Raw genomic sequence first — 27,722 nt, forward strand, 5'->3', positions numbered from 1 at the left:
CAACAATAACTACTACTACTACTACTATTACTTACCACGCATTCCCATGTGCAACATAATTTACCTTATTACAAAAAAAAACATGGAATTTGCAAAATTACTGAAGATACTCTAAAATAATTGCAAATTCGAAACAAAACAACCTAAGCAATACATAATTAGGAAACACTACATTATTGAAAGACTGATACCTAGTTCTGGCTACCATAACTTTAAATGTCGCTTTTTATGATTTTTGACTGGCGCGACTTTCAAGGCGACTAGTACAAGTATGTCAATAATATATAAACTGTACGCTGAAGTTTCTTTAGCTCAATGTGACACCTTATGTACCAGTCCTTTTATGTACCAAGCCTTTTATGTACCACTTTGAAACTTTATGTACCACCTATATATTATATAGGTGTTATAGGCCATTAATTCATACCAGTATGAATGGGCAATAATTATCTGTGCAAACAACTTTGATTAATTTGACTCGAATGTTGATATAGTCAAATTTGAGTTAATCAAATATTGTTCCCACTATAACATTGCAAATGCAATTCATTGTACTGAATCAATTTTTTCTTGCTATCAAAAAAGTTTTAGTAATTAGGAAAAAAAAAACATGAAAAAAGAGTACCAAACGACTAAGCAAAGCATATTTATTAAATAGTTAAACATACTGTTAATGTATCTTTTTGTTTATACATTCATAAACTATTCTGGTTATGAATACATTAGTAAATTATATAAAAAATGAGCATAAAAATTGAATGGAAAACATACAATATTATGTTAAGAAAAACAAAGCTGTAAAAATCCTACCTGTTTTACTTTGAGTTTGATATTGCGATTAGCACATTTAGCATTTTCAGTATCTACTGATAAATAAATAGATGAAAGTGCCAAATGATGATACCATGACGATCTCCTCCAAATGTTCAATCCATCAACTTCCATTTGATTTCATCCCTAAATAATCCTCTCAAAAATTACATGTATGTTAGATTCCTTGCAATGTTCACAGCGTTTATTTTGAATCGATGACGTCCTCAAAATTCAGAAGGACTGCAGGTATTAAATTGTAAATATTTATTATTTCGAAGATAACAGTCGTTGCAACGTGTTTAGTGAATATTACATCGATAGGCTGGCATGAATAGTAGCTCCTTTTGAAGCACAAACTGCATCCAACAATATATCATGGCTGACCCGGTTTGATGAGGCCTGTTTTTGATAATAATTAATTACTATTTTTACTTCCGTGTTCATAAGGTTTGCGGGCGCCATGCTGGAAATAGTCCGTTTCCCACAATGCTTAGCGCGCATTTACAGCGTTGACACATTGGGTCTATACCGGGAAAAACCACGCGCCAGTTTTGGCACCTGACGTCATCCCGCCGAAATTTTCATTGGCCAATTCATATGTAAACGTCATTGTATTTGCAAAAAAGCGGTAAACTTTAAAAGCCAGACATTGAGGGCAAAGCGCAAAAGTAAAATGTCTCGGATATTGCGAAAAAAAAAAACGCGCGTGTTAGTCATTTAAATAGTTAGTTAGTTACTTATTTTGTTTAAAGTTCATAAATTTATATTGAAAAGTGTAAGGCAATAATAACTGAAACGGACTAATGCAAGATATTCCACAAAGTGACCAACGGACTGTCAGATTAGATCTACTAACGGTAAGAAAACATGCAGTTTATTGTCAATATTGACACAAATCTGCGCAGATTTATTGGCTTTGCGTAATGCACCTTTTCGCACTGCTTTCAGAAACTTGTGTTTACAATCACACTCGCATATGGAAATATCATGAATATTAGTAACATGAACGCCATCTTCAGTATTTAACATGTTAAATGAACTTTACTCAGGGCTAGAGATAAGGGTCGTTTTTACGATTTGAATTTTACAGAAAACTTTTGAAATTAAAAACAATCGTACAAATAACGATTATGTTAATACGAAACAGATTGTAATCAGTTAATAATTATCCGCGCGTCCGGCAGTGGACTCATTGCTGAAAGGAATCCGATAAGTACGAACCCTCTTGGGTACGAGTCAAAAGTGTACCGATGTACGCTGAGTTTAACCGAATGACTCAATGAGGCTTCAATAATGCAACAAGTCTTTTGATTGGCTCCAGTTGAGCCCCAGCTGTATACGAACCAATTACAATCAACCTTTTGAATAGAGTGTGTTATGATATTTTCTTGAGTCCCCGGATGATTGCCTGTTTAACTTTTTGTACTTTACAGTGATAAATAATACAGAAATAATGCCCCCGAAAAAGGCATTGAAGCTAGATCAAAAACAAACAACTCTAAACTTTCATTACGGTAGGTCAACCGCTGGCAGTTCGTATGTTTATTGTTAACAATACGATGCTCTCCGGTAATCTTGCGCAGTTAAGGGTCAAATGGTTTAAAAACATGTTCTTTTATAAATTGACAACATAATATCTAAATTTATTATGGAAATAATAAATTCATGTGCTTATTAACACAAAAATACAGTCGATTGGTGAATAGCTGATTTTAGTGAGTTACGGATAGCTTAAACGTTTTTTGCAAAATACTTTTATTTATGTTAAGATTTATAGTATTCTATTAATTGAATACAAATAGCCTATTATTGTTAAGTCGATAAATGTTTTTGTTGATATGTGTCAATGTTTACAACTGTTTCTTTTTTCGAAAGCAAAACAAGGTCACATTATGTACGCACCGTTTTTGTGACGTCAGGAAAAGTGCAGACAAATGGTTTCTTGAATTTTGCAGATTTTGTTTGGTAAACATAATGTTTATTGCTGTGATATTTTAGTATTATGTGTCCTTTACAAAAGCAAGAATGCTCAGAAACCAAATTGATGCGTACCTTATAAAATATACATGAAAGCTGCAACTCGGAATTTGATGTGAATAACGGACATGTGGTGACCCATATTCAGGAATGTGGGGATTGTCTGAAAATAAATATAAACCCAATTGAAGTTGTCCAATACACATGTGGTAAGCGTGTGACTATGATATTAATAAGTAAAAACATCATTTTTAATGAAAAATAATCAAATTATAACGAAAAATCGATTTTTCTGAAAACATATTTTCCGCAATCAAATCTATATATAGATTCAACTCAAAATGACCCGAATATAGGGTGCATCGCTTTGAACAGCAATAACTTCATCAATTGTGTAGCGATTTCCATTAATTTGGTCTTGTTAAATGCAGAAATGAATTTCCTTTCTGGAAATGTACATATATTGCAATTATTTTTTACAAATGCTGTGTCAAATTTCAAGAAATAACACGATACACATGTAATCCGATAAAGACCTAAGCGATCCGGAAATGGCTGAATCGGTGTACCATGAAATTCGCGCTGTAAACAAATAATATTTTTCGGAAATTTAAAACCGCTGGCATGTTTCAATAGGAAAGACATGTGTAATACCAGGGCTTTTTTTCCTGACTTTGTGAAGCGGCCCTGGCCCCCTTACTTTGTGAAAAAATGAGTCGCGAACTTTTCAAAATTGTGAAAAAATGAGTTGCAATCTTTTCAAAATTGTGACAAATTGAGTCGCGAACTTTTCAAAATTGTGAAAAATTGAGTCGCGAACTTCTTAAAATTGTGAAAAACTGAGTCGTGAAATTATTAAAATTGTGAAAAACGGCCCATTTTATAAAAATTCACGGCCATGTTAGGTTTGTGAATTGTCCTTTTCAAAATTGTGAAATGTCCTTCCACGGCCACTCATAAAGGAGGAAAAAAAGCCCTGTGTAATGTATATCTAGGCAGGGCTTAACACTTAACTTTTTTTTCAACTAGCCCATTCGGGCTTCTAAATGCAGAACCTACTAGCCCTTACCAATCTTTCATGTGCCCTGACCCCAAGTATATCAAAACCTTTATGTTTATCATTCAACTGGTATTTTCTTGTGTGTAGAGGTGCGCAATTATGATTCAATAATTCTTATTAGCTTGCCTTTCTATTGATAATGAATTCAATATTCATCTGCTTTAGACATCTATTTGTAATCTTCATGCCATTTCGGAAGAAATTTCCTTTTTTTTTCCTCATACTCTCTCTTGCTTTCCTCCTTCCCTTTTCTTATCTGAGGAAACCCCATCCCCACCCGTAAAGCCAAACCTTTTTTACATAGATTGCCACGGTTACCGTCTGACAACAAATGGTAAGTGAATCTCAGGTTTCGCAAAATAACGTGCTACGGTAGTCGTAACAATTGTACAGGGTTAACTCTCTACTAAAAGCCGGGATCAATCATTAATATTCAGGGTTTTTTTTTACTAAGAAAGTGACGCCGATATTCGGCGTCTTCCCCTACCAGAATTTTTTCCCTCAAAATACAATTTCCCCACCAAAAATATCATTTTTCACTAAATTATAATATTTTCTCTCAAAGAAATGTTTATTTTTCCTTTGGGCATTCGACAATTATCCAATTTGCACCATGTACAACGATCTCGCTCTCTCTCTCTCTCTCCAGACGAACACAAAAAATCTGGGAATCCCAGTTATTCTAAATATAGCTCTTAAATTACGTCATGTAAACTGGGCAACTAATCGTAATAATCATGTGACTATTTTACTGGATACCGGTCTTGCGCGAGAAGGGTGTTTCGTCAATTTATTACCGGAAACCAGTTGAATTTTCATCCGGGCTATGTGCAAGCCAAGATATAAACGTGAAAACAGAAAAAAAAATGTCTCACAATTGGCGTTCTTACACAAACAAAATAAAACATTCGGACTCGGAAGATACTGAACGCATCGAGGCATTTTCTAAGAAAGAATCATCGAAAACCGTTATAACCCAGCAGGATTCTGAGGTAATCAACATCGAACATTGTGAAAGTGAAAGTAGACAATCGGCAGCTGCCGCTCCTTTCCCTTCCAATACTGTAGCAGATCAAGATCGTCAACCCATTCATCATGAAATTGAAATCACAAAATTGACATCGTCCCCCGGCCCCAGTACAGAAATATAGTTGAAAACATTTCCCATTATCAAGATCTACACCCATCTATTAAGAACTTTGACTTTAATACGTGTTAAATGTGTTTAAGAACAAAAAGGACAGAGACAAGCCTCTTTTAATGAGTTATAGACATTGAAATGAACAGTTTTTATTTTTTCCCCTAATTTGTCTCTTTCGCACTCTTGTTTCCCCTGTCACCCAGCGTCCAGCGTCTTCCCCTTTCTCTAAAAAAAAACCCTGATATTACTTTTGCTAATTGAATTGCGTAAAAAAGATTGTCAAAACACGTCTAATCGATCAAACAAATTACAATTATTTTAAATTGATAAATAACTAATAATTTTTAGTAACTTTGTGTTAATGTCGAGTTGCCTTCATCCACCCCGGACGATCCTGGGCGATCCCTGCTTTTAGATTATAACATATTTTTATCGAGAAAACACGTTACTACGAGAAAACCAATCAAAAACCATATCTAGCGGAATTCCGTTTAAAAATAGCTACTGACGTGTTTTACCAGGAAAACTGATGGGGATTTTCTGAATTATCGGCCTCTTTTTGATTGCAATCAGGGGGTTCCAAATCTGATTTTGAGATACGATCTGTTTGTTGTCTCCGACTTTACTCTGGGATTTAATTGTTATTTGATCGTACTGTATTAAATGTAAGATTGTTGCATCTTTGAAAAGCTTATTTAAAATGCAGTTTATTGAAATAGAATACATTATCCCTCCCAAAATACACACGACTGGTCGGGCATGTTTCTGGGACATTGGCTAGCCCGGACCTAGGTACAGGCAGTGAATGTCGTTCGGACGTGCCTTAGTGTTAAGCCCTGCTAGGTTTAATGGTTTAATTACTGAATGCATGGTGTTTACGTTGAAATGAGACTCGAAGTCCTTAGCTATCCGTTATACACTAATCGACTGTATCTGATTAATTCAGTGAAGAACTGTCAGATTTGATTTCAAAACAAACATGACTCACCTCATTTTCAAACTATCACAGTGTCCAATAATCTTGCGCACTTTCTGTAATGACCTTGTTTAGGCAAAATTGTAGACATGTGGTTTCCAATTATTGACACAAAAACATTCCAGAACAATATTTTTAAAATCAGTTTGTAAAACCATTGAAATTAAATGTGGATTTCTAGTGCAGTTTTTGTTCACTACAAATCAACAAATAATATAGTTACTAGTTATAGTGTACAATTAATAAAAAAGTACCTGGTATGCGTGAAATAAATGTTTATGCATAACGAGTTTGATTGTATCCTTATCATGCTTCCATAGTTTAAAGAAAATATCCAAACTAGGCCATTGCGCATGCAGAGATCATACCAAATTGGTTTGACAGAATGGCGGTAAATAATGGACTATGTCGGTTTCATGGCCAAAAATACCATAACTGATCGGATATTGTGCAATGGAATGCTAAATAACACGTTGGATTTATGAATTCTTAATTTAAAGTATGAAAACGCTAAAGACTGCAGGGAATTAGTGATTCATTTCGAAAGTTTCGTAAGTGGGCCAGTGTTTACGATGACGCAACCGGTGTTTAAATGTAATGATCAAATTTAATTTTGCTTGGAATACGTACCTTTTAAATCCGTTAATTATTAAAAATGTGAAATTCCATCTTGGATCACTAAAGAAAACCATTTGTCGTCTGCGAGATTCGCAAATGCGAAGTGCGCAATATTACGGGACGCGCAAGATTACCGGACTTAACTGTAATACAGAGTTTGTGAAAACAGTCGGTCCTTCACTCAGTCCTGACTTACAAATTTTGTGAAGGACTGACAAAAGATGACAGATTTTCAGTCCGACTGACTGACAAGAAAATCTGATGCAAATGTATCTGTTGTTCATTAATATTCCTTTAAAAGTCATGTACATATGCATCAATATAGCTAAAGAATTTATTATTTTTTCGCTTGCTTCGTCAACTATTTTTCAAAAAAAATCCGTACACCAACAAATCAATTTGGAGTGGCCTAGGTGCAAAGTGAATAAATTCCCTTTTCTTCCTTAGTTTTCCAGTTCTCTTCCCTTAAAGTAAAAAACATATCTTTTCTATAATTCCATATGGTACTATACATTGTTTGTGATGAGTGCCATTAAACAGTTCTACATGTACATATAAACCTATATTTTTTTTCTCAATAGATCCAAAACAATTATGAATAACAACAGAACTGGAAATGCCCGCGGGCGCGGGAGACCAAAGAAACGACAGTTTCACCAGAAAAAGGTAAGAATACTTACCTTTATACTTACTTACTTGACAACAGGGCTTTTTTTCTGATTTGTGTAGCGGCCCTTATATGAGTTCCTCATTAAAAAAAAAAAACATAACCAATTTTTCCTTATTGAAAAAAGCAAACATATGTTGTTTTCTGAATGTTATAAGTAGTGTAACTGACATTTCGTTAAATTTTCAGGAGAAGCTAAAATCTGTTTTATTAACATAATAAATATTTTTGAGTGTTCATATTTTCTTATCAGTGTTATAGTAAACTTTGTAAAACAAAACACAACTACAAATTGAGATATCATTAAAAACAATACAAAGTTAAGAAAGAAGCAGTTACCATAATTTTATCACTGAAATATTTTGAATGCAAAAAGTAGCATAAGTGCTCTTAATATATTTCGGAAATTATGCTCTCCTGAAAAATTTACAAAATGTTAGTTACACCAGGGGTTTTTTTTAGAGAAAGGGGAAGACGCTGGGCGCTGGGTGAAAGGGGAAAAAAGATTGCAAAAGAGACATATTAGGGAAAAAAATAAAAACTGTTCATTTCAATGTCTATAACTCATCAAAAGAGGCTGGTCTCTGTCCTATTTGTTCTTAAACACATTTAACACGTATTAAAGTCAAAGTCCTTAATTAAGTTGCAGGTGTAGATCTAATTATGGGAAATGTTTTCAACTATATTTCTGTACTGGGGCCGGGGGACGATGTCAATTTTTGTGATTTCAATTTCATGATGAATGGGTTGACGATCTTGATCTGAAACAGTATTGGAAGGGAAAGGAGCGGCAGCTGCCGATTGTCTACTTTCACTTTCACAATGTTCGATGTTGATTACCTCAGAATCCTGCTGGGTTATAAAGGTTTTCAATGATTCTTTCTTAAAAAATGTCTTGATGCGTTCAGTATCTTCCGAGTCCGAATGTTTTATTTTGTTTGTGTAAGAACGCCAATTGTGAGACATTTAGCCGGATGAAAATTCGACTGGTTTCCGATAATTTATTGACGAAACACCCTTCTCGCGCAAGACCGGTATCCAGTAAAATAGCCACATGATTATTACAATTAGTTGCCCAGTTAACATGACGTAATTTAAGAGGTATATTTAGAATAACTGGGATTCCCAGATTTTTTGTGTTCGTCTGGAGAGAGAGAGAAAGATCGTTGTTCATGGTGCAAATTGGATAATTGTCGAATGCCCAAAGGAAAAATAAACATTTCTTTGATAAAAATATTATATTTTGGTGAAAAATGATATTTTTGGTGGGGAAATTGTATTTTGAGGGGAAAATGCTGGTAGGGTAAGACGCCGAATATCGGTGTCACTTTCTTGTACACACCTCTGTACACACAAGTTATTACATTCAGTACACGATATGATTGTCTTCACTTAATATGTAGACTTTTATTTTGAATACTTGAAATATGTGTTGATTGAATATTTTTTTAATGATAATAGAAAATTCAACTATTTTCATTTATTATGCCCCCCTTCGAAGAACAGGGGGTATATTGTTTTGCACATGTCGGTGGGTTCGTCCACCAGATGGTTTCCGGATGATAAATTAAGAACGCTTAGGCCTAGGATCATGAAACTTCAAAGGTAGATTGATCATGACTGGCAGATGACCCCTATTGATATTCAGATCACTAGGTCAAAGGTCAAGGTCACAGTGACTATAAATAGTAAAATGGTTTCCGGACGATAACTCAAGAATGCTTAGGCCAAGGATCATGAAACTTCATAGGTACATTGATCATTACTGGCAGATGACCCCTATTGATTTTCAGGTCACTTGGTCAAAGGTCAAGGCCACAGTGAGTGAGTGACTCTAAATAGTAAAATGGTTTCTGGTTGATAACTCAACAATGCTTACGCCTACGATCATGAAACTTCATAGGTACATTGATCATGACTGGCAGATGACCCCTATCGATTTCCAGGTCACTAGGTCATGGTCACAGTGACTGGACACAGTAAAATGGTTTCCGAATGATAAGGCGTAACAAAAATAATTGTTTGTTTCCGATGGCCCGACCCTACCTAATTTTTTGCCGCCGGTCCTAATCTTTTTTGAGGCCAAAATTCGAAAAAAAATCGGACCGCTTATTTTTCGGAGACGCTCAATAAACTTGTCTACATTATCCGCACAGGGTTTTCATTAGGAGGCGGCCGGCGGCCGATTTGACCGCCTCAAATGTTATTCAGGCCGGCTCAAATTCAGAAAGAAAATTTAAAAAAAAATCGGCAAATTTTCACGACGATGGCGAGATATTTAGTTAAACTAATAATAAACTAATAAACTAAATGTCTGAAACGGAAGTACAAATGTAAACAACCTTAACCGATATATGTTAACTCCTTTCTCATTAGTCGAATCGATATAATTGTCCAATCACGGAGCGGGTAACGAGACTGTACGACTTTGATTCAAGGTCACAAATTGTGACAAAGTCAACAATTGAATATGTCAAAAAAAAGAGAAAAATAAACGACTTTTTCGTTTGTGTTTCGAGTAAGAACGATAGTTCGCTGTTGAAGTTATCTTGTTCCAGTTTTGTTAACGTTATATCATTTACCGGAACCTCCGTATAAATGCACTTTCCTGCTACACTTACATTTCGTTTTTTATTCGATTTTCAACAGATTTAGTTGATGTTTGGTTTCTCCGCGGATTTTTGATCCTCCGAGCGGTAAGTGGATTTATTTGTTACCACATTTTTCAGGAGGGTGAGTCTTATTTGCAATAACTACTTGTGGACTAGTCATTGAAATTGGTTTAGTTATATATTTTGAAATGTCATTGTCATTATTGGAAGTTACAACTTATTAAAATGTTAAAATTTCCAGTGTTTGTTTAATTTAGATTTTCATTATTACTGTAAAGAATACATGTTATGTACTGCACAGAAATTATACATTAAGCTAGGGCCCGGGCCCTTCGTCCCCGACGGGGACATTCCACCTCAGACCCATGCATCTACATAAAAATTTAAAGAAATAGATTGTGATATTTGCTAGCCAAAGTATTTTTTTCTGTTTTGAATCTCTTAAAAATACAGGTGTCTTAAAGCTCAGGAGAAGCGATTTCTTTGCTTCAAATAAGCTAAATTGCAGGTGCTTCCGGGGGCCTCTGGCCCCCTGTCCAGGGTGTGCCCTGAACCCACTGTGGGCCCTATCGGCACCCAGATTTTATTTTCAGGCTTTCAAATTTGGGACAATTGACACCCCTGAGAGTTGATGCAACCTGAGGACTTAACAATTCACATTAATATCCTCTATTTTAACTGAGGAAAGTAATGTAAAATATGTGACCAAAATCGCTCAGAAGCCACGATTTGGCACCTTTATTACAAAAAAATTCAGGGGACACATGCCCCCGGACCCCCCTAGCAGGTTGGCCTCCTCAAATGACTATAAAGCCTGCTACAAAGAATCCTAATGAAAACCCTGTCCGCATATCATTTTTATTGTTATTGAAGTGCACGTGGTAGCTGGCCAATCAGCAATGAGTTTGCTCACACATAATATTGGGTCATTCATGCGCAAACACTGTACACTTGGAATACACAGTCAGTTGATCTTGTTGTCTGCCAACAATATAGCGGCCGATGGCAAACGTCGTATTTAAAGATTAACAAATCAAAAGAAGCGTACCAAGAAATACATTATTTCTAAGCTGATTACTTAACACCTTTCTCCCGACTATCGATCTGAATTAAAGGATGATAATTAAATTATTAGTTCTATTTCGGCGATGTTACACCTTTTTGCCGATTATTGTTTGAAATTAAAAGGTAATAATTAAGTTGTTTTTTACCCACAAAAATGCTATTGTAAAGCAATATGTCAACCAAATTGTATATTTGCTAGGTTTTGCAATGTCTGCAGTCAAACGATATGCACATTTTATTTAATGTGGCATACACGTACAATTTTTTGGACTGTCGTTTTCGGATACATTATTTTTCGTCGATTATAATTTATTTTCGAAGTTCTTTATAGAAGAAATAGAATGACGAATGCACATGCGGTGATACGAACGGTGTGGTTTATAATATTTTAAATTGTATTCACCCGAAAATACAATTGGAAAGACTCTTAAAAAGAACAATTAGTAAGGGCTCTGGATGGGGTGGGGGATCTTCCCTTTATTCCTGTTGGATTCCTGCGGCTGCGGTTCCAAGAACCCCGGCCTAATTTTCAGGATTTCTAATTTGGAACAATCGACACCCCTTTAAATGTACTCTATAAAATAACTTATGTTTGTACTTTGACAAGTACCATACTAATTATTTCTATATTGAAAAATGTTACCTTATGATATGTGATATGCCTTTGTTGTCATTAAAAGACATACAAACAAGTTGATAGTAAATGTATATATAATTATTTCAAAACCAGTTTTCGCGCATCGAAAAACAAAAACCTGGTTGGCTCAAAGAAATTTTGGGACAGGGCTAGCCCTGGTAGATAGATCCCCACGACACCAGTACATAAGATAATCTGAAATTGTGGTCCTTTGGAAGCATAAACTGCATCCAAAAAATATAATAGCACACCCAGTTTGATTGCGTCTGTTCATGGCGATAATGTTACATGCAACACCACTCACGTCCCCCTAGCATGGCTTTTAGGCTATTTAATATATAATAAATTATAAATAATATAGTATATACTCCATGATCCCAAAGGAACAGAAAGTATAACAACACTGACTCCCTATAGACACTGTATAGACACTTTAGTTATGCCTTTTATTGGTCATAAAATGGACTACTGTGATATCATTTATTTTCGCCAGCACAAAATTTATTACCGACCAATTGACGAATTAAAGATCCTAACAAACAATTATGTCCCATATTTGAACAAATTAAGACTGATTACCAAAGGCATGAGGCACTAAAATCCAACGTAATACACGCAAAATGTGCAGCTTCATGAGATACACATGCATGCCAAATATCAAGTTGCTATCTTCAATATTGGAAAAGTTATGGCCAATGTTAAAGTTTTCGGACGGACAGACGCCATATATTTGACATTTGACTACAGTATTAAAGCCGTTGCCAGAAATCAACAATAAACTCGGAAATAAGGAAAGCAACAAATGCAAAATTAATGAACAGCAAGTTTTTATTTCATTTAAGCATTTAAATAAAGCCATATAGCATTACATACATCATCAAATTTATTGTACATACAGTTATACACAAAAAAATGAGAAGATGCACCATGTACGACATTTTCTAAAAAAAAAAAAAAAATATAAATAAAATTATTTGCCTACCTACCTACCCTAATTTTTTAGGCCATGTCAGTGGAAACAAACATATTTTTTTGTTAGGCCTAACTCAACAATGCTTATGCCCATGATCATAAAACTTCATAGGAAGATTGATCATGACTGGCAGATGACCCCTGTTAATTTTCAGGTTACTAGTTATATACCTGCTTTATGTTCCCAAAAAATACAAGTTGTATCAATCGGTAAAATTTATCTGCACAGAAATAATTCCCATATTATGCTACTCACAAGTTTTCCAATTCCATATAACCATACTAGCCGGACTACTTTTAATGAAGTCACTTTGAAAAAAGAAAATTATAAGAGCATTCTTCGTTAATTATGAATGCTTAAACTTTTTTATTTCCCCGAAGGAGTGCATAATTATAGTGCACTGTCTGTCGGTCTGCCCTTCCGTCACACTTTTGCGTTTGGATTTTGAAAAATTCTTATAACTTTTATGTCACTTCAGATTTAACCTTCACAGTTGGTATGCATGTGTATATGGACAAGGCCTTTCCATACACACACAAATTTTGACCTTGACCTTGAACTTTGGGTCTGTGTTTAACTTTCAAAATCTGGGATAAGGTTTCGAAAAAAAAGTGTTGAATGTTATAAGTCATGTAACCGACATTTTTATACATTTTCACTTTTAAGCTCACGTGATTGCTCAGGTGAGCTTCTGTGATTGGTCTTGATCCGTCGTCCATCCTCATTTGATTGTAAACACTAGAGGCCACATTTTTTTGGGATTGGGGAAAATAGCGCGATAAACCATGAAATTGGGAAACATTATAAATATGATTATAAGAACAGAATAAAAATTGCTAAGTTCATGTTTGACAGCATTTTTATATTATAAAGTGTTCAGTTTCTTTCATGTCTTCTTACAACGTTTAGTTAATATCCTTCCACATGCATTTTTGTAAGCAAAGTTTGATGTTTGGTAAGGGGTGTCAACTCAAAATATAGGTCACCAGGTCAAATCTTGCAAAAACAATAACACTCCATACGCCAGAGTTTTAGTTCACTAGGTTGGCGCTAAAGAAAAATAATTAGTAGCCAAATTTCAGCACTATAACCTTATTTGCTCAATGAACGACATAATCATTATCATAAATCTATCGGTATCAACAATGACTGTATTAAATTATCAATGAAGTCACATTTAAATAAATTATTTGTTACCTGAAATCAAATAATTTTATGTTTTTTTATTTATCATATATATTTATTTTCATGCACTGGCATAAACAGTATACAATGTTAGAACTTTCAGATATGCCCCGGTCTTTGATTGGGTGGGTCTTGCGTAACTCTTATTCGCCATCCCCCTTCTCCCAATAATTTTTGCCGTAGTCTGGTGCTTCTTGATTTTTGAGAAATACATTAACTGCAATGTATTCTTGAATTGACATATTTTTCAATAGTTGCAATATATAATTTATTGAAACATACTGGTAAATTTGAAAGTCTTAAATACTGCATGTACTGAGTGGCTAGGCTATATTTAATTACACATCGTCTGTTTAAAAAAAATGCTTTGCATGCGTAGAACTTGGCATTGCAGACGGCAGCAATAATTTCGCGCTCTTTCTTATAACACAGGTTTCACATGGCATACCGGTATTAATGCCTGGTGAATAGTTATTATCACGTGGCTGTAGAAAAACAGTGTAAATCAGTTCTACAAATAGACATGATAAAATATACGTCATGCACTGGATTTAATTTGTTACCGCATCAAATTATTAACGGGTTTTGTTTTTCACAACTTACTCGCCTTAAGTAATTTTACACTGCTCACCAATTGCAATTAACTTCTCATAATTAATGATTGTTTACAGGACGGTAAATAGGTGTGATGATGATGCCCGAAACCGCCTTTAATGTACTGCTTTATTTACCGGTTTTATATCACGTTTTAATGCTACAACTGTGATTCATTGTTAATAAACGCGTACTCTGTGACCGACGCATGGCTCAACATTTACCTAAAAACCAACGTTAGGTAAAGATTGAATGAACCGACTCTTTCAGGTGAGCGAATAGGGCCATGTTTGCCCTCTTGTTTCTATTTTTGTGTTTATTAAGGTGACATTCATTAACTGTTTAAATATTAAGTCAACCTTTTTTGGTCAAAATAATGTTTTTACCAAATTTTCGGAATTGACATTACGAACATTTGTCATTTTCTGAATGTAAAAAGTAGCGTAACTGACATTTTGTTAAATTTTCAAGAGAAGCACAGGGCTCAACATTCACCTAAAAACCAACTTGCCCTGCCGGGCAAGTACTAAGAAAATCTACTTGCCCTGAACGTAAAGCCACTTGCCCAAACATTAAATATCACATTAACTGTAAACCTCATATTTTAATAAAGATCAAAATGATACCCCACAAAACCTTTTTTTATGTTTGCACATTTAACAGAATGATTACAGAAATTAAAGTCTCATTGAGTCTAAATGTAGATTTGTGCCAATGTTTGCTTATAAATGAAATAATTAGTCATTCTCCCCCACGTCTTCTTTAGCAACTTAGACTTAAAAGTTACTTGTAAACACAAAGCTAAATAAACTAACAGTACTGTGAACAACACGTGAACCGTAACAAAAATGTCAATTTACGTAAAGCAAAAGAAAATGTATGAAGCAAAATATAAAATATATATATATACCGAAGCTATTTGTTGTTGTTTCTATATAGTTATATTATTTAAGTAGTTTTCTTCATGACTGAAAACACCAACGATGTTATGTGTAACTGAATATTAATGAAAAAGATAAAAAAAATAGCATTTGAAACCGATGTTTGGAATCCCAAGCCATTTACGGCGTTTCAAAAAATAAATTTGGAAATGCATGAGCACCATGCCTAGTTAGTTCGGACTTCCGCAAACAACAATCGCCGAGTTAAATTCGTGCATAAGGCAAATCGTTTGTGATTATTTGTACTATTTAAGTTTTAACCACAAAAACACATGTTTTTCTTTGTTCTTTTTTGCACTTGCCCGGGCGGACAACTAGATTATAAAATAACTTGCCCGAACCCAACTTTAACTTGCCAGGGGCAATCGGATAACCGTTAATGTTGAGCCGTGAAGCAAAAAACTGTTCAATTAAAATAAAAAACTTTTTTTCGTATTCAAATTTTGTGATTAGTATTATTATAACACTTGAAAACTAAACAAAACTCAAAATTGATGTCTTTTTTTTGTAAATAAAAAATTAAAAAAAGGAGCAGTTATATCATAATTTCAACACTGAAATATTTTGAATGCAAAAAATAATGTAAGTGCTCTTACTGTATGTCAGAAAATGTCGGAAAATATATATTATTGAACAATTTAAAAAATGTCAGTTACCCTAGTTATTACATTCAGAAGACGATTATGTCTTCCGATGGAGACGGCTCTTGTTTTTAAATTAAATGATTCAATTTTGTATATAATAAAAGGAATATAACGCAAGTCTATTGTTACAAGTGCTTGTATCAGTCTCGTGGCTTGCGCTTTGATTGTAACCAACTTGTATTGCGAGCTGGATAGAAAAAAATGCGAGTTAAAATTTTAACAACTCGCAATTTTTTGCGAGTTGATAAAAAAAGTAAACTGTTGGAGTCCTCATGCAGTCTGACATGCTATACACTTGTACCCAGAGCTCCAGATAACATTTTGGTCAAATTCTTATTTTGCCCCTATTTTAAAAATTAATTATTATTTTACCCCCTATTTCTAAAATTTAATCATACATAACTTCTTATTTGTTAAATTAATTATTTCAAGCTATTGTTGTTTCCATGGCTCAGCTGTTGTCCCGGACAATGAATCTGAAGGTTTTTAACCGCTTCAGATTCACAGTCATTTACGCATGAGCTTATAGGTTCATGAATTATTGACAAAACCTAGCTTTGGTTATTTGGTTCTTGAGAATCTGGTTGAAAGAATTCATGTGGTGTGAACTTTTTACACATAAAGGCTTTTTTTGCTTTCAACGCTTCAACACACCCCTTAAGTCGCCTCTTTTGATTTTTTATGTAATGAGCATTGGAAATGGAAAAAAGGCCCAAATTTTGAAGGAAAGAAAACACTGACATGGGTGTTTCAATTATGTTGGCAAGAAGGTCCATGAAGGTGCTTCGTATTCCATGAAAGTCGCAGTCGATAATACAGTTGAGATGAGAGTAGACAATGATGCACATGAAATCTTTCTAGGTCTGGAGTTGACATTTTGAATGAAGATTATGAAGTGTTGATGTGCATGGTTGCTTTGTTGATTATCAAAATGAAAGAGACTTAGTATTAAATGCTGCTAAAATCTTATCTCACGGAGTGCAATTGGAATTATTCATGTATAACTGTATTTTTATTGTAAAATTATGTATGTGTTCATGAAAATATGTTTGAAATAAACAAAACCAGTTCCATGTATGGCACAATTATTCTTCAACTTCAGTCACACATGTTTGACCTGAAAAAAGTTTTTGATAGCATTTGAAATGTATAGCATTTAATCATTTGTATTATTGAAATGCATGTAACAAAAATGACAATTAATAAAATATATATCATCAACGCCTTGATCCCAGCATTTTCTTTTGTCCTGAGCTTATCTCTCATTTGGAGCAGCTAGATAAGAAAATGAAGTGAATAATTTCTGTCATACTTAATATTGCAGGAAGGAAGACCAGATGATGTGATTAAAAAGGATAAGTATATGGTTGCTCAGTCTACCACACAGGAAAGTATAGAAATATCCAATGCTAATACAAATGTAAATAAAACAACAACAACAATTTTAACTTTAGAAAATTTGCTTACTCTTGGCCCAATTAATGTTTTGTCCGTCACAACTGAGTTTGGTCTACAGGATTCTGTTTTTGGACCCTGGGAGTATAAAAATGCAAGAAACTGCATCTTAAAGTATACCATTCAAGGCTCAGACATCAGTCATACAATTCGACTTGATAGCCTGTTAACAAGAGGAATACCAAGTACTGAAAGATCATCCCTGGCTTTCCGTTGGTATTCATGGATTCGTTTGAAGGCCATTGCAAATCAAAAAAATTTACCAATAAACTCAGTGCTGACGAATGAGGGTCAATTTCTTTCACTTCTACACGAAGTAAATCTTTATTACACTAAATCTTCAAAAGTTTGTAGAGATGAAGGCTTAGAGCCAAATCGTGGACCACAATCCCATGAAGATGCTTGCAATTTAGAGCGCCTTCATTATTATGGAATGGGCACAATAAAATACTACAGAAAAACAACTTTCTTGCAGCTAGTTGCAAAAAGATATGGAGAAAATGTTAAGGCTGAATATTTGGTAGACCCAACTACACGACTCATAAGTTGCACAGACTATGAGGAAATATTAAAGGACGTTCATTCAGAAATTATCCACCATTATTCAAGACACGAGAAGTTGTTAAAGAACTTTGCTGGGCCTCAATGTAATGAGGATCGTCTTAATAATGAAAGGATCAACTTTGATGTCAAATTTACATCTGCCTCTTCTAAGGCAAAACAGGAACTTAAGACAGACTCCGACTTGCCTTTACAAAAAGTAATAGAACCAACAGAAGCAGACACGAGCGAATTTTATCTTAGAAAATGCAATCTTTGTAGCAAAGTCAGGTGGTTAGGAAAGAGAGCAGCTGAAAAGTTTATCTTGGGCTCATATGTATATGGTAACCTTCATAAACAAGTACAATTCTCCTGCAATCTGCTTCATGGCACTTCATGTGATGAGGAAAATGACATTATTCCTCTTCCATGTTCTGAACAAAGTCCACAACTATGGGTAGCATACAACAGTCTGCACGAGTCAAAACTTACACCAGTTGCTTTTGTGTTGAAAACAATAAGCGAAGTTAGTGCAGGTGTTGAACATGTTCAGATAATGGCAAAATATGCATGCACGAGTCAAGAATTTGACATAATCAAAGGCAAGGCAGTATACACTCAGTCTCTGCCTTCGGCATGTGTGAAGTTTGTTCAATCTTTGACTACTGGTCGATTTAAGTCTTGTAAAGAAATACCTACTTTGAAAAAAGGAAAGCTTAATATAATGAAACCACGCGAAGCTCTTGTTTGTCAATCATGGTTAGATCATAGCGAGCTGTCATCTGAAGACCCATCTGCTCAGCACACTGTCCTAAATCTAAGTGGAATTCGTGATCTCCATGCAACATATGGTGCCATGAAGATGATCCATTGCTCTCAATGTGGAATGTGTTCACCTGGCTTTGAAGCAGATGCAGCTAATTGTATAAACGTCCCTGAAGCTGGCCAACAGATTCCACTGTCAAACTCTTTTCTTCTGCAAGCTTTAAAGCAGTCTCGGGTCTTAGCAGGGTCTAGTGTCACTCTCGACTCAGCATTTTCGAGTGCTAGAGTTTATAATGATGAAACAGTAACAGGGGTATGTACAAATTGTTCAAAATTTTGTAAAATTGATGATGGAATTGTAACATTGCTGCACAAAAAGTCTGCTGCTGAAGAGAGTTCTCAGGGAACCACTGTTGATAGTCAGCAATCTATTGATGACAATATTTCAAATATAAACCCTTACGGTCCTGAAAATCTGATGGCTCTTGATGTTTTTCAAGATGAGGCCTCATATCAGCATGAAATGTTCATGGACACTTTATCTCAGGCTGAAAAACTTGTTCTGTCACCGATCCATGCTGTAATAGTTATATTGCGGTCTCGAACAAATAATATCCTATTCTCCAGATATGGCTCAATATCTTTTGCGATAAAAGAACCAGTCAAAACTAAAGCTCTTCCATGGCACACTTTCCAAAAGTTACCATTTGTTATCATGGTCTCTAAGCAAGAAGATGGGAGCATTAATGAAGCTAAAATTAATATGGCAAAGATTGTTCATGCAAAAGAGCTTATGGAGCGTGAAGTGACTTGTCCTGTATATGGTACCAAAAGACCATTTTACAGGTACTGTGATAAGGTTCATACACCTTTTACAGTAGCTGCCATGGAGAATCTAGCAAGTCAGCTATCAGATACAAGCACAGCTGTTTACCCAAATGGTTTAAGAAAAATCAATGTTGAGCTGATCCATGAGCGTGCTTCTAAAAGATTAACTATTCAGCTGTTCTCTGAATGGATAAACTCTGGTTTTATTATCGGAAGTGGCATAAAAGATGCGATTCTAATTGAAAATCAAAAAGCCACATCCAGCTGCCTTAACATGGAACAAATTGCAAATCTAATATGGAACGATCTAGCAAAGTTCATACTAGAGAGTCAAACTAATGACAAACTTAACCATGATGAAGATCCAAATGAAACCATAAAAATAACACTCACTGATGTTGTCTTGTACGGTGTTCAGAGGAAATGGCTCAATCCTAGCACAGATGTTTCAAATGCATCACAAAAAAACATTGAACAGGTATTATTACCTGAAGATGAATTAAAAAACCTAACCTACCTATGTTGTGAAGAAGTAGAACTTCTCCTAAGGGAGAGCAGCAATGATGAAGGAGATTCAGGTAGTGTTGCACAGGGTGGAGTTTCTAACTTGTCTGAAAACCCAGAGCAAATTCTCAAGAATGGAATGCAAAACACAGTGTTACAAAGGATCTCAGCACCAGATGTGGACCGTCAGAACCCTGTTGCTGAGGATACACAAGGATACCTACAAATGGCTTTCCCGGATGTCTTCCTCACTGGTGATGCATGTCCACACCAAGAACGTCCTCGTAGCATTAAAAATAAATCAGGCAGCTACAAATTTGCTTACCTGTATTGGGTATGCGCACAAAAACGAGCGATGGTCAATACTGAGCTTCAATTTCTAGTTCATAGCATGATTAAACGAGAACATAGCAAGGGAAAGGCCAAGCTCGCTCTGAAAAGTGATGCCTTTGAAACAACTGGAATACCTGTAAAAGAGGATTTAATGCAAAATGCAGAGCTTCGTGACTGGACTGTATCAAACCTAATGATGTTCAAGTCCTCAATACCGGATACAGCTCCATTCTGGAAAAGGTCAAGGGATGATGCAATAGCTGTTCAACGGGATTGGGAAGAAAGTGTTCCTTGGCGAAAAGACAAAATGCCAATGTCAATTATGCTGTTCCAGACTCGTGCTCCACCGTATAACCATCACCCGGCAATTCACAACGTCTGTCCAGGTACAGAGACCCTCTCCATCCAGAGTGACCAAGAATTTTTGGAAGGTCGGCGAAGAAACGTACTACAGTATCCAAGCATCGTATCGTTTATGTGCGCATTGATGGCAGAGCTGGACACAACGTTTTTATCTAGAATCAGATATGATGGTGATGCCTATTTTACACGGTTTGAATGGGGTGCAAATGCCAATCCACATGCTCATAGGCTGTATTTTAGTCGTGAATTCAGTCAGCACATGGACAGCTTGAAACTAAATATACAAAACTGCCTTCAGAGTGCCAAAGACGAATGTTTAAATACTGGCCAAGATCTCGACAATCCTCTTGTTCAGGACACTATCCGTACTAGGGTACTGTTGGGATCATGCTAGGAAGGATTACATTGAATATATGCGACCATTCTACACCAACTGGAATGCAGGTCTACTAGCAGATGGTAAAAACAAGACATTTGATTTCATCTATGAAAGGACCTCCGCCATCTGCAGACTGAACATGGCAAGTGTGATAGACAATGCCCTCACAACCGGTGATTTTTCAACATTGGACACAATATATGTGACTGTTGCCAATGGAACATGTCGCCACTTAGGTCATACAGGAATAAACGATCAGCCTTCCAAGACAGATAAATGTGCAGTGGTTAAGAAAAAGCAATCGACATGCAAGGAAACTGGGAATAAACAGTCCACAGAGGTTATTACCTGTAAAAGGCGAAAACCGCAACCAATGAATAAAGTACCCACCATTGAGCCTGACAAACACAATAAGAAAATTTTTCAACTTCAGTTTGAATGTAACGACAAATGGTTTAATGGTCATGATCCTTTTGAGATTCTGCATTTTCTTAGCAATGCTGATGACAAAGCTGTTGTGCCAGAGTTTCTCAGAAATCCTCCAGTAATAGAGGTCAGTTGTTGCCAAAATAAAGAAAATGGGGTGCAGGACTTAAATCTTGAGTTCTTTTCAGATACTGGTGACTCTGCTACAGAATATGTAACTAAATATGCCTTTAAAGATGCAATTCCCACTAAAACATCTAATGAAGTGCTCATCACTGCAATGGAGAAGTTGCAAGATGGTGAACCAATAAATCAAGGTGCTGTTCAAAAAATGTACAATAGCCATGCAATTGCTGGCACAACATCTATCTTTCAGGCAACTCACCTCAATCAAAATATCCCACATGTTCTTTCAAATGTTAACATCAAAAGTTGCAGTGTATCTGGTTTGTCTCTGCTGAGAACTGACTATGATAAAAAAGATGGCGAAGATTACATTCTCCCACCTCTCATTAAACAATTTGATGGGCGACATGGCACAACAGCTGTTTTCATCGAATGTGGCAAAGAGTCGCCAAAACTGAAGGCAGAGATACAATGCAACATGTGTCTACATCAGTTTTGTGACTTGTTTGATGTTAAAGAAATTAAACCCAATGATGGTGCAAGATTCTTACAATTTAAAAGAAGAAGTACTGCAAGAAATGGCAGATTGAATGCATTAAAGCTCATACCTTGCCATGGTATAAGAATGGCAAATCCCCGTGGAAAACAATATTGGCACTATTGTAGAACACTCTGCCTTTGGAAGATTCCTTGCCACAAAACTACTGACTTCTCACCAATTGCTGAAGATGCAGAATCTTTAAAGAAAGCTTGGATTGATCTATTCAATCAAACATTTCTTGATGGTAATGGACTTCCACCATGGGCATACAAATTTTGGAAACATCACCATCTTCCTCGAAACAACAACTCTGATTCAGATTCATCCTCAGACGAAGATCTCGAAGAAAACCAGCAAGCTTGTGCAGTAGATGCAACTGATGACACTAATCTTAGCAAAATTAAAAGCAGTGAATACGATTCCGCTTCAAAACCGATAGCACGCCCCGGAAATGAACAATTTTATCAAAACCCAGTTGATCGTTTGCGGTCTGCCCCGCAGCAGGGCATAGATTCCAAGCCATGTTTCAGTGATTCTGACATTTTAGCTAATCCTGAAGGTGTTGATTTTATGAAGAGCTGGCTAGGAGAGAATGTTATACCTTCTATGGCTGAAATACATGCTCATATTTCAAATCTCACAAACACGCAAGGAGTTTTGTCAAGTAATTCATTTGAAGCATCTTCATTAAATGATAAACAAAAGATGGCTCATGACATTGTTGTTGATTATGTTAAAATTAGATTAAATTGGGAAACAAATAAACAAGCACCTCCCCCAAACCCCTTGCGTCTCATTCTAATGGGCAATCCAGGTACTGGAAAAAGCTGGACACTAAAATGCATCATATGCAGTGTAATAAGCCTCTTACAATCTAACCCTGATTCAGATGCACAGGTAAGCACTTGGACAGACAGAATCAAACTTGCAGCTCCCACAGGAGCTGCATCAAGTCAGATGTACTTCAAGTCAGAGACTTTGCATCGACTTTTTTGTATACCTGTCCATCTAAATGAAAAAGATTTGCGTCTGGAAGAAACATCTGCCACATATTCCAGACTTATGCTCAATTTTGACCCCAAAAAATTCTTTCTCCTCATTGTTGATGAGTTTTCCATGCTGTCACGAGAGATGTTTGCCTTTGTAACTGAACGACTGATTCAGTGCAACATTGATCTCGACAATATTGGCATTGTTCTTATTGGGGACCCAGCACAGATTCTTCCGATTGCAGCTGAACCTCTCTGGAGCGCTCGTTCTTACACGCATGAAAACAAAAAATGCAGTTCCCTTTCTATTAATGGTTTGATAAGGTTTAGACAGGTCTTCAAATTTCCACCGTTACAAACAATTCCAAACTATGACAAATGGCAATCGTTAACATCGCCTAAAGATCGTCTTTTATCAGAAGATATTACTGCTTGTCGGAAAGATCTGATGCTGGGCCAATTTGATGCTGTGTTTTTGACTGAAGTCAAAAGAACAGATGTTGATCCCATTAGTCAATGTTTCACTGGAAAAGTGCTTGTCAATATGAGGTATGGTAAAAAATGCAGGGAAAAAGAAATGCTTTTCCTTAGAAAAAACTGTGCAACAGAACGTGATATGAAGATGGACGGGAAGTGGAACAGTGCACATATCATCCATGGGTATCATTTTCATTCAAAAAACCATGAAAATAGGTCAACTGTTGAGTCTGAAAACGCAAAAGCTCTTCTCAGACATCACAAAATAACAGGAAATCCGATAATGCGAATAGACTCAATACATCGTCCAGCAGCAAAAGAAAACAAGCTGAGAGCAATGTCTGCAAAAGAATTTGAAGGTGCCCCACCCAGCTGGCACGCATGCAGGGGAATGAGAGTCATGCTCTTACGTAACATTGCTCCAAGTATAGGTCTCTACAATGGATCATTACATACTTTGGTGGGACCAATATATAACAGGGACAGCATTGTTGCTTCTTTAACTAGTGCAGATTTGAAAACAGGAGAATTACAGGACTGCATTACTACAAAACCAATCGATACATGTGGAAAAGTACAGCAGATTCCCCCAAAGAGTGTATTGCTTTCTGTTGATGATGTTCCTTATTGTAAGGATACTGTTGATGAGTTTCCTTCAGGCGTACACATGACCTGTAAGTTTCAGGGTCCTAGTAACCCACCAGAAATGCCTGATTTTATGGTAATACAAGCTTCCAATTACTCGGGCCCAAATATTTTAAGATTACCAGGATGCGAAAATTATGTCCCAATTCCTCCTGTTGAAAGTTACAAACAAAAAGCTGGGAAGACAAAGTCAAACATACCCATGATTAGAATCGCCTTGCCACTCGAAGGAGGAGATGCAGCAACAAGTTTTAAAGGACAAGGAGCTAATTTCCCATTGGCTGAAGTTGATCTGGATGGCTGGTTTCATGTGCCTGGCATATTCCTGGTTGCCATTTCTAGGGTTAGAAGTCCCGCCCATCTTCATATACGTACTTTTCCAAATTACATGGACCTTAAAGTACAAAGGCTTAAGGAAAATGTTCTTGATGCACAAGCATTTGAAGAAGCCGTAAAAGTTAAGTCTGAACGCATGTACCGACATAAAAACTGTGGCGACCCATTTTGGACTACTCATTATAATGATTTGGCAGACAGTATCATAGATAAAGCTTTTGCAAAAAGGTTAAGTATCAAAAAGGACAAAGAGGAACTGATTCGCATCGTGCAACTTATGTTTATAGACACCGATACAAATGTTATTATGAGAGTGCTTGAAAAGTTGATCGAAACCCAGGAATATCTGGTAGCTGAAGCAGCACCACACATAAGTCAAGAGGATTATGAAACCTTGACTAATTACCAAAAGAACAAATCTGTTAAACCAAAGGTTTTAAAAAGACAATTTGACGATAAGTTATCTCTAGGAGGCCCATCATGTGACATTAAGAAAAGGAAATTACCAACCCCAAAACAAAAATTGTCACCTCTTGATCCCATACCTAATGAAAATTTGCTGTCCCTAAAAACTCGACCTGATATTTCCAGACAAACATTTAAAGGTTTGCAAAACAGTGGAAATAATGTGTGCTTTTTGAATGCCCCAATTATAGCTCTTTGCCATACCAGAAGTTTTGATGCCTTCTTAAGGGAGTGTCAATACTTGCACCAGCAATGCTCTGGTTACCACCTTCAAAATGAGATTTGTCCTCTTTGTGCACTGAATGAGGTTGTAAATCGTGCCTATCGGCATCACAATTTACCCCTAAGGGATCTCCCTAAAATGCCAATTATAAAACTAACAGAGTCCCTGCTCCCTGGTTGGCGCCTAGGAATAGAACACGATGCGGATGAGTTCCTTGTTAAACTTTTTGACCGTCTTGATCAAACATACGATTGCCAAATTCACAAGGGAACTGTCAAAACTACAAAAACATGTCAAAGTTGCAGTTCCTCAAAAATCAAAGAACAATTCCGATCCCAAAGAATCTTAATCAATCTTGTAGATATAGAAGAAGCACAAATACGTATACAAGAGGGCATTAACAAATGGCTAATGGAACAGAAATTGCTTAATTGTGAACATTGTGGTGAAAAGTTACATGAGGTCAAACGTGAATTGGTCAGACCGCCCAGTCTCCTGATAATAAATATTCATCGTAGTGCACAAAAGAGAATCTCTCTTGATAATAACATTTTTATTAACAACGAGACCTATGAGTTCAAAGCGTCTGTCAATCATCACCACCAACACTACACTACTGTTGGGTGTGTTGATAATAATCACTATATTTTTTACAGTGATGAGCGTGTTCAATTGTGCCACGGAAATTTAGAGGAAACAGAACAACAAAATTTTTCCATAAATACAGTGAGAACACCACTTGAAGAATGTGCCATTGTTTTAATCTATGAACGACAATTGCATTTATAACTTAAAATTACATCTGGGAAATAAATACCATGTCTCTAATGGAACAAATTATATTCAGAAAACATGAGTACATGCATGTATGTAGGCACCTAACATACAACTGCTAGGCACATATAATCAATTTTGTTTACATAAATCTGATATTACAGACAAAATCATGTTCACCATCATATCAGAGATTTACGTATTAAATGCAAAGAGAGCCTGCGACGCAATGGATGAATCATCTTCGTCAAATCTATTTAACATATAAACAAAAAACAAAATATCTACAAACATGTCAAACAAATATAATCCCAATAAAAAGGTTGTCGGAATAAACATAGAAAATTTGTATCAAAATATAAATAGACTACTTATAACCTGTATCTTGTCAGCCCACTCTGACCCATCAACAATAGCCACGAGAGGTGTCGCTGAGCAGGGCATAGATGACAGGTCCCTCGACGCAGCGTCATCGGCTTCTTGTCTATTCGCCCTGCTCTGGCTGCATCTGTTGAAAGGCACATAAAATCGACAATTTTTACATAAATCTGAAATTACCATCGTCAAATCTATTTAACAAATAAACAAAAAACAAAATATCTACAAACATGTCAAGCATAAAAAATATAATCCCAATAAAAAGGTTGTCGGAATAAACATAGGAAATTTGTATCAAAACATAAATAGACTACTAATAACCTGTATCTTGTCGGCCCACTCCGACCCATGATTTCAATCTTACTTTACTCTCAATATATGCTGGATAACGGAAAAGCATCTTCATGGGATTGAAGGGTGATGAGTTAAATGAAAGTTTATGTTGTGTGTTATGTAAATATATACATGTTTCATTGGGTTTTTGTGCATGTAAATACTGTAAAATTAATGTTGTTTGTTATGTAAATATACATGATGTTTAAAGGTTTGTGTTAGCATTGGATATTAATTATTAATATATTATTGCATGTAAAATTGTAAATACTGTTAGATTAATGTTGTTGTGTTTTGTAAATATAATGTTCTCTAGTAATTAGTTTTTATGCTCTCCGAAATAAAATTTCGGCGGAGCATATAGTTGCCAGTTTGTCCTTCCTTCTGTCACACTTTTGTTACATTTTCTCATAGCACCTTTAAAACTTAACCAATCTCTTTCTTATATTTCCAATATTTCTATGAAAGTTATTAACAAATAATTGTTTTCATCATCAGTATATGTTAATCTGGCGAAACATGAATACATTTATTTATTTTTTATTATTAATACTTGTAAAACAAATCTTTATTATGTTCAACTTCTTTATTAAATTCATGTACATGTATGTATGAATATAACACTGTATTATGTGAATTTGGAATAAGACATCAAACTGCGAATGGACATCATTTTGGTGATTTTCTCAAACAAAACTATTCATTTCATGATCTACATATATTTTGTAATACATTATCTATAATTTAAGCTTAATAAGCAATTTTCCATGACTTTCATTAACAGTGATTGAATTTGTATCATTTAAAGTGTATTTTGAAACCGTGTGCATGCGCGGCATGGACACAGTATCATTTCATGAGTTTTTTTTTTTTATTAATAAGAAATCCAGTTTTGAAGTATAATCAATTTTAATGATGCTATTATATATGCAAGTATAT

General features: G+C 35.6%; 1 protein-coding gene across 1 annotated transcript; it reads left to right on the top strand.

Moving 5' to 3' along the window:
• Positions 1–1,490: 1,490 nt before the first annotated feature.
• LOC127862708 (uncharacterized) lies at positions 1,491–22,533 on the top strand. Its single transcript, XM_052401965.1, has 5 exons — positions 1,491–1,670; positions 7,167–7,251; positions 17,228–21,064; positions 21,504–21,623; positions 22,483–22,533. The coding sequence occupies exons 2-5, from the start codon at positions 7,180–7,182 to the stop codon at positions 22,531–22,533; spliced, it is 4,080 nt and encodes a 1,359-aa protein (XP_052257925.1). The 5' UTR covers positions 1,491–1,670; positions 7,167–7,179.
• Positions 22,534–27,722: the final 5,189 nt, after the last annotated feature.

Source organism: Dreissena polymorpha, chromosome 16 (assembly GCF_020536995.1).
Source record: "Dreissena polymorpha isolate Duluth1 chromosome 16, UMN_Dpol_1.0, whole genome shotgun sequence".
In the NCBI taxonomy this organism is placed as follows: Eukaryota; Metazoa; Mollusca; class Bivalvia; order Myida; family Dreissenidae; genus Dreissena; species Dreissena polymorpha.

Bases quoted from the DNA above. Each gene is read 5' to 3' on its own strand.
- LOC127862708 (XM_052401965.1), top strand. From the start codon at position 7,180: ATGAATAACAACAGAACTGGAAATGCCCGCGGGCGCGGGAGACCAAAG. The intron at 7,252-17,227 runs GTAAGAATACTT...TTAATATTGCAG, and splicing joins GACAGTTTCACCAGAAAAAG to GAAGGAAGACCAGATGATGT. The intron at 21,065-21,503 runs GTACTGTTGGGA...TTTCAACTTCAG, and splicing joins AGGACACTATCCGTACTAGG to TTTGAATGTAACGACAAATG.